This window comes from Aedes albopictus, chromosome 2 (genome assembly GCF_035046485.1).
Source record: "Aedes albopictus strain Foshan chromosome 2, AalbF5, whole genome shotgun sequence".
NCBI classification, from domain to species: domain Eukaryota; kingdom Metazoa; phylum Arthropoda; class Insecta; order Diptera; family Culicidae; genus Aedes; species Aedes albopictus.
Window position 1 is genome coordinate 290547908 of NC_085137.1, and position 8400 is coordinate 290556307.

The 8400-nt window shown below is 41.4% G+C and overlaps 1 protein-coding gene across 1 annotated transcript; it reads right to left on the reverse strand.

Moving 5' to 3' along the window:
* Positions 1-61: 61 nt before the first annotated feature.
* Positions 62-7783, reverse strand: LOC109426250 (esterase B1). The gene is made up of 5 exons (XM_029872822.2): positions 7175-7783; positions 6986-7113; positions 1140-1276; positions 478-1069; positions 62-414 (listed from the first exon to the last, which is right to left on the reverse strand). The coding sequence occupies exons 1-5, from the start codon at positions 7751-7753 to the stop codon at positions 126-128; spliced, it is 1725 nt and encodes a 574-aa protein (XP_029728682.2). The 5' UTR covers positions 7754-7783; the 3' UTR covers positions 62-125.
* Positions 7784-8400: the final 617 nt, after the last annotated feature.

Sequence of the window (8400 nt, forward strand, 5' to 3'; positions counted from 1 at the left end):
AAGAACCCGAAATTAGCTATTTAAACCTAACTTGGTATATTTGTTAATGAGGTACAATGTCTTATTTCTTAATAAAATGGTCGGCCACTAAACTCTAACGCTATTCTTCGATTCGATGCAAAATATCACAGAAAATTGTTTCGATGAGTGTCCAGTAGACTTCTCCAGAATTTGATTCGCTCTGGAAACGGATCTTCGATCATCTTAGGAACTTTATCAATTTCCAGGCATTCCAGTTTAAAGTCGGTAGAGGTGTTGTTCGTTTTTGATATCGGTTTCCACTTGATCTGCAAATCCTTGTCATGATCGGGAGATGGGTCGTCGTACTTTGCAAAATTTGTCCACAATCTAACAAATGTTCTGCGAATGGAGCACTCATCGCTAGTCTCTGGAAGTTTGGGCAAGTACGGTGGACTGAAAGAAGAATTTATTGTCAAAAGTTTGCTCACCAAAGAACGAATTCATTTTTATTCTCACCTGAACATATAGAACACGTCATCTCCGTGGCACGCTCCTTTCAGATGTGTCTGGTTGAACAGTTTTTTCGTTAGACTGAACTGGCCATCGAATGTGAATCGGTAGTGGTAATGCGGCACGTTAGGCTGATACTTTGCCAGCCATTCGCTGTTGATGACTGAGTTGGTAATGAAATAATTATCCGCCATCACGTCACACAACTCATTATGGGTGTTTTTATTTACGTGTTTGTCGTCGAAATAAAACCTCTTTATTTGCTGTCCCAGCTCCGTCCGATCAACATCTTTTGAAGATTTCAAAAAAATTGGAACGAAACGAGCTGGATCTACATTCCCCAAGTGGACTCTTCTGTTCATCAAAAACAACGACAAGATCCCTTCTCCACTGTTACATCCATCAATGATGGGTTTGTGCAGGCTGCGTGATGATTTTATGATTGTTTCTGGGGTTTCCGTGATTATGCTGTCTTCAGATTCCGTAGCTTCGATCACCGGCATGAAAGCAAAGTGAACGCCCATTCGTTTCTCTTCGGGCGTTAGGACTTTGTGCTGGTATTTGATAAGATCTTCCGCAGGCGCGTTCAGCAACGTTTCTGAAAAAGAGTTACATGAGAAATTACTACAAGTTTCTGGTGTTGATGGATTTGTCAATTTTGAACTTACGCAAAACTTCTGCATCTGAAGAACCGTTGTAGCCAAGGATTTTCGCCAAAGCTCGAGCTTTCTCATCACCAGCCGTTTGGAAAAACGTTTCGGTGCTAGGAATTCCACTTTGGCATATTACTCGATTGAAATATTGGCTGAAACAGATAATACCGATAAATGTGTAATTCAAGAGCTTTTTTGGTGAGTTCATTCATTACACTAGTTTACAGCATTTTTGAACTCGGTAAGCTGATGATCATTTTTGGTGTAGAATCATGCCCTGAGTTCGAAAACGCGAAAGAAAAAAATTACAGTAGAGCGGAAATTTTTTCGACTTTCCATACAAGGTTGATGATTTGAAATCGATTTTTGTTCTATTTTTAAGCAAAGTCGCTCACTTCAAACATCTCATTCTCCGTGATCAATGCTCCGATTGAGCTGAAATTTTTACTGTAACTCGCCTACATATAATATGTCAAATAAACGTCGAGAAAGAATTTTTAAGTTGTTTTTTTCTTATTGAAAAAAATACACTTTTTCAAAAAATTTTGGGGTTTTTGCTAAAATTTAAGAAGATCGTCCCTAAAACTCGCCAATATCTTGAATTTCATCAATCTGAGGCAAAACCTGTATTCAGATGATCGAATGGTATTGTATTCAGCTTTTAATTTATGGAAAAAGATTTAAAATTGGTTGAACAAAACGTAATATATTTGAATTTTAGTAAATTACATATTTTGAAAAGTTGCAAAACTCGATATTGAGCCAAAACTCAAAAACTGTTCTACTTAAAATTTTTTGAAGGTCGGTTTCGAAATCAGCACTAAATTGTGCTTCAAAAATGTTGATCGTTGACAGAAGTTCACGACTTTCGTTTTATTTTGTAAACTTGTGTTATTTATTAATGGCGAATGAATATTCCACAAAATCATCTCAAATATTAACATTGTTGATCATTGAATCATTGAACAATGATAAGCAGCTTCCCTTCCAAAGGAAGAACTAACATTTTGCGAGTTTGTCGGGAGTGGGATTCGATCCCAGGTCCTCGGCGTGATAGTCAAGTGTTCTAACCATCACGCCAGGTCCGCTCCACAGGACCTATTTTCTATTAGCCTTCACCTGCTTTTGGCCGAACTCAGCTAAAAATCCAGGAAAAAGTTTTTAGATAAATTAACTCTTGATGTCATCGACCAAATGTTTGGGGTCACCCCTCAATATGGTGAATCGGACAGTGATTTGGTGATATCTATACCTATTTTAAGCCAAAAAGTTCTTTTTGAAGAGCCAAGCCATTGAGCATGGAAATATTTTTTTAAGCAATCAAAAGGTTAATTGGTCAATTAACATCTAAATTAACGACTCATGCAAAATATTTCGTTTTACCTAATCAATTTTGATAGATTTAAGCATTTTATGTTAGTATGAAAACTTGCATGCAACTTTTGGAGGGTGACTTGCATGGGAAATGTCGTACCTAACATAAATCGCTTAAAGCTATCAAATTCGATTTGGTAAAACGAAATATTTTGCATGAGTCGTTAATTTAGATGTTAATTGACCAATTAACCTTTTGATTGCTTAAAAAAATATTTCCATGCTTAATGGCTTGCAGTCAAAAAAGCCCACAATCGCATATTTTGCCCTATAAATTGAGGTATAGCTCAAAATTGTGACGTGTTGGAGCAAATCTGAGCCCGGATTCGGATTCAGCGGCCCAAAATTTGTCAGAGACACATAAGTTTGCTCTTGAGACAGACCAAAAGTTAATTTTTGTTACGCTGTGTAATAGAAAATAGGATATATTACCGTTCTTATCATAAAACTTGGTCGACCCAATTTCCAGCGACTCTGCCTTAAGTTTATATTTTTTTATAATTTTTAGTAAATTTGGCATCTTAAGCTTAAGTTTACATACAAACATTTTTGGAAAAAGTTTGGTTTAAATCATGTTCAAAATTTCTTTGACTTATTATCTTTTGATGGAGACCTGGGGTTTTGAAATCTGACGTAAATTGGCGAATATATAGGACTTAAAAAAATTACATGCTTTTGAGTAGGTGACCCTAAACTTTTGATCAGGAGTGTATTCATGCAACAAGGCTATCCATGTTCGCAGTAAACAAATTCCTTTGTGTTCGACAGTCACCCCGTTCATCGGATGTCAAAAATACACGATAAGCAAAAGCAACCAGCTGATCGCATCTGTCTCGTGGATAGCCTTATGGCAGGAAAAGAAAGCCTTCCAATCAGTAACTGTGGAAATTCTCAACACTAAGTTGAAGAGAGACATGTCAAGTTCCAGTGGGATCATAGAACCATACAGAAGAAAAAGAAAAAGAAGAAGTAGTAGAAGAAGAATAAGAATAAGAAGAAGAAGAAGACGAAGAAGAAGAAGAAGAAGAAGAATAAGGAGAAGAAGAAGAAGAAGGAGAAGGAGAAGAAGAAGAAGAAGAAGAAGAAGAAGAAGAAGAAGAAGAAGAAGAAGAAGAAGAAGGAGAAGAAGAAGAAGAAGAAGAAGAAGAAGAAGGAGAAGTTTTTTCCGCTGAACGTTTACTCCTCGATTGGACGTATTGCCCCGGTTGTTTAGAAATGACAAAATTTGGAATGTTTTCGAAAAAAAAGGTTTTAAAGCTTTCATAGCCGTAGCACCAAAGTTCACTTCCAGAGTGGGATTGATTGCAAAATATCAAAACAAAACACCTTTTGAGGAAAATTTGAGAAAATAAGATATGCAATTAGACATTGAATGCTGTAGGACACCAATCTGGGTTATTGGAACCATGCTACGACAGGTAGGCGATTGAAACTAGATATGTTGCAATGTTGCAATGTCCGCACATACTGCAGTGCGAATATAGATTCGGATCACTACTTAGTCGCTGTATGCATGCGCTCAAAACTACGTTATCACCATGCGTCGAAGTCGAAAGCCTCGGCTCAACATCGAGCAGCTGCGTAACGTAGAAGTGGCTCAAGACTACGCGCAGCATTTAGCAGTGGCCCTACCAACGGAAGAGCAGCTTGGTGCAGCTACACTTGAAGATGGCTGGAGGGACATCCGATCCGCCATAGGTAGTACCTCGGCTACAGCACTAGGCTTCGCGACTCCGAATCACAGATACGACTGGTACGACGGCGAATGTGAACAGTTGAAAAACGAGAAGAATGCAGCATGGGCGAGAATGCTGCAACACCGTACGAGAGCGAATGAGGCACGTTACAGACAGGCGCGGAACAGGCAGAACTCAGTCTTCCGGATGAAGAAGCGCCAGCGGGAGGAACGAGATCGCGAAGCGATGGAAGAGCTGTACGGCGCTAAGGACACACGAAAGTTCTACGAGAAGCTGAACCGCTCGCGCAGAGGCTTTGTGCCACAGGCCGACATGTGCCGAGATAATCACGGGAATATTCTCACGAGCGAGCGTGAGGTGGTCGAGAGGTAGCGACAGCATTACGATGAGCACCTCAATGGCGACGTTGCAAGTACCGAAGGTGGCGTGGTAACAGATCTAGGAGTATGTACACAGGACGAAAGACTTCCGGCCCCTGACCTCCAAGAGATTGAGGAGGAGGTTGGCCGGTTGAAAAACAACAAAGCCGCTGGAGCAGATCAACTACCAAGCGAGCTTCTAAAATACGGTGGAGAAGCACTGGTGAGAGCACTACACTGGGTCATTACCAAGATTTGGTAGGAGGAAGTATTACCGGAGGAATGGATGGAAGGTATTGTGTGTCCCATCTACAAAAAGGGCGACAAGTTGGATTGTAGGAACTACCGCGCGATCACACTACTGAGCGCTGCCTACAAGATACTCTCTCAAATTTTATGCCGCCGTCTATCACCGATTGCAAGAGAGTTCAGGCTGGATTTATAGGTGAACGCGCTACAACGGACCAGATGTTCGCCATCTGCCATGTGTTGCAGAAATGCCGCGAATACAACGTGCCCACACATCACTTGTTCATCGATTTCAAATCGGCATATGATACAATCGATCGAGAACAGCTATGGCAGATTATGCACGAATACGGATTCCCGGATAAACTGACACGGTTGATCAATGCGACGATGGATCGAGTGATGTGCGTAGTTCGAGTATCATGGACACTCTCGAGTTTCTTCGAATCTCGCAGAGGTTTACGGCAAGGTGATGGTCTTTCGTGCTTGCTGTTCAACATTGCTTTAGAGGGTGTAATTAGGAGAGCGAGTGGAACGATTTTCACGTATTGCTCGTACATTTGAGACGATGGCGGAAACGTACATCCGACTAAAGAGTGAAGCCAGGCGAATCGGAATAGTCACTAATGTGTCGAAGACAAAGTACATGATGGCAAAGGGCTCCAGGAAGGAATCACCGCGCCCACCACCCCGAATTTATATCGACGGTGATGAAATCGAGGCGGTTGAAGAATTCGTGTACTAGGGCTCACTGGTGACCGCCGACGGCACTAGCAGATAAATTCAGAGGCGCATTGTGGGAGGAAATCGTGCTTACTTAGGACTCCGCAGAACTCTACGATCGAATAAAGTTCGCCGTAACACGAAGTTAACTATCCACAAAACGCTGATAAGACCGGTCGTCCTCTATGGGCACGAAACATGGACCCTACGTGCAGAGGACCAACGCGCCCTTGGAATTTTCGAACAGAAGGTGGTGCGTACCATCTACGGCGGAGTGCAGATGGAAGACGGGACTTGCAGAAGGCGAATGAACCACGAGCTGCATCAGCTGCTGAGAGAACCAACCATCGTCCATACCGCGAAAATCGGGAGGCTACGGTGGGCGGGTCACGTCATCAGGATGTCGGATAGCAACCCGACTAAAATGGTTCTCGAGAGTCATCCAACCGGTACAAGAAGACGTGGAGCGCAGCGAGCTAGGTAGGTCGACCAAGTGGAGGACGATCTGCGGACCCTACGCAGAGTGGTTGAACTGGAGACAAACATCCATGGACCGAGTGGAATGGAGACGGCTACTATGTACAGCAGAGGCCACCCCGGCCTTAGCCTGATCGGTAAGGTAAGGTTAGTAAGGGTTGAAATTTTTACCCATATAGAGGAAAATAAGTCAATTTTACAATACCACACAAAAATTACTAAATGTGTTCTTCCTTTAATCCAAATAGGCTCTATTAAATAAAATAATACATTTATTTAAAATGCCAATAAAAATAATACATTTTTTCGAGAAAACTCCAAAAAGTGTCAATCCATGATAACTTTTTTCAACGTTCAAAAAGTATCTATATTGCGAAAGATTAATCAATCGAGCCCAAATTTGTGCCAATGATGCACATATAATATGTTGACGACAAACAGTCAAAATTTGAGATTTTTTATATACTCTATGGAAAGTTATAGCATGTTGAACTTTTTTGTGAGAGAAAAAAAGTTGCTTATCCCAAACATTTTGGCCATCCCCTGTATATCACTAACTTTGCCAGAAATCATTGTAAAATCATCAGAAATCCTCTCTCTCGTGCAATGCAATGCAATGCAAACATGTGATTGATTCTGCCATAACATTATTCCAGGAATTTAACGACTACTTCTTCAAGAGTTTTATCAAAAATTACAATACGTAACTGCGGGAATTGCAAGAAATGTAAGAATATAACCAAATGAGATTTTCCAATTGTAAATAAGTTCCACTTCAGTTCCAGATAGAATTATTAAGAGTTCCTAACTTATTACAAACTAGGGTTTCCGTGAATGTTTCTAGTAATTGTCACATTAAGCAGGGGTGCAGTTGTTACGGTTTGGTAATAAAAATGATACGAGTAATGGATTTTCCATGTAAGGCTTCACCAATGAATTCATAACTTTAAAAGCTACATAAACAGAGCAATACGCTACATACCTGGAATTCTTGGAAAGGTAGTGTAGATACGTCGATATACTTCCAGCGCTTTCGCCAAACACCGTCACGTTGTTTGGATCTCCGCCAAATTGAGAAATGTTCTCCTTCACCCATTTAAACACCAATAACTGAAACAGTACACGTGATTGATCACAAATTTGATTTTAAGATTTTATGACACTTTCATACTTGATCCTTCAAGCCGGCATTGCCGCTGATTCCTGCACTAGGAAAGCTTAGGAATCCCAGAGGTCCCAAGCGATAGTTCAATGTCACAACGACCACGCCCTCTTGCACAAAGTAAACTGGATCATAGAAGAAGCTGCTCCCAGTGCCGGCTATAAAACCACCTCCGTGGATGTAGATCATTACCGGAAACCTTTGCTCGGATTCATCGCCGATACTTGGTGTGAACACATTCAGGTAAAGCCCCTTCTCGGACCCCACAACTCGGTTGGTGAACAGATCACGCTGTATGCAATCGCTGCGTTCCACCACACAATCAAGCACCGGGGTGTCGAACTTCTCTAGCGGAACCGGTGGCCTGAAGCGCAAATCTCCCACGGGTGGCTTGGCATACGGCACACCCTTGAAGTAGTGATAACGCGATCCATTCGGTAGTTGAGCACTTATTCCACGGAGCTTACCCTGCCGGATCGATACAATCGGCTGATTTGCTATTGGCCTCAACTTAAGATACTTGCCCTTGATCAGGTACACGATCAATCCAAAGGCAATTTTCAAAACCGTCAGCGCGCGTTCCAGCATTTTGTGCTGATCGACCTTGACATCGACTCAGAGTGTTTGCTTTCGACCGAAGCAAACGAAGGCGAAGAGCCAACTGAAGCCGAACCATAGTGGCACTGCTCCGGCGCGGCGGTAGCGTGGAAGGGGATGTTTGGTTTGGTGGATGTTTCGCATTAGAGATGAGCAATGCGGATACCACGATCGGAGCGGACACGATAGTCGCTGTCTCACGATTTGCGCGGTGCTTAATACAACCGACTTAGGTTGGGTTTTAGCTTTAGACCGGTTTGGAAAAAATATTAGCATGCATTAGGATGATTTTTTTTTTGCTTCAATCGGTTTAATCTGCCTGCCATTTTACATTCTGATATTTCAGGAGATAGATTGTGAAGCTTTATCAACAATCATAAAATAATAATTTGATGAAAATTTGAACAGATAAAATATGTCTGGTTCTATGACGTCAGCAGCGATACAAGTAAAATTGAAACTCTCAGGCAAGGCTTGTTTTTTTAGTAATCTTAATTTTCACGTATCCGACGCCGACAACTTATTTTCAAAGCGATGGCATTTCGTCAATTTTCATTCGATATGTTTGAAGTCGCCTTCAATCGATCATAAATTGGTGCAAGTTTATTATATTGAAGTGGCATTGTAATTTCCGAAAC

Excerpts from the sequence above, each read along its gene's own strand:
- LOC109426250 (XM_029872822.2), bottom strand. The coding sequence starts at position 7,753 with ATGCTGGAACGCGCGCTGACGGTTTTGAAAATTGCCTTTGGATTGATC. Across the intron at positions 7,114-7,174 it reads ATGCCGGCTTGAAGGATCAA|TTATTGGTGTTTAAATGGGT; the intron begins GTATGAAAGTGT and ends GTACTGTTTCAG. Across the intron at positions 1,277-6,985 it reads TACCTTTCCAAGAATTCCAG|CCAATATTTCAATCGAGTAA; the intron begins GTATGTAGCGTA and ends TATCTGTTTCAG.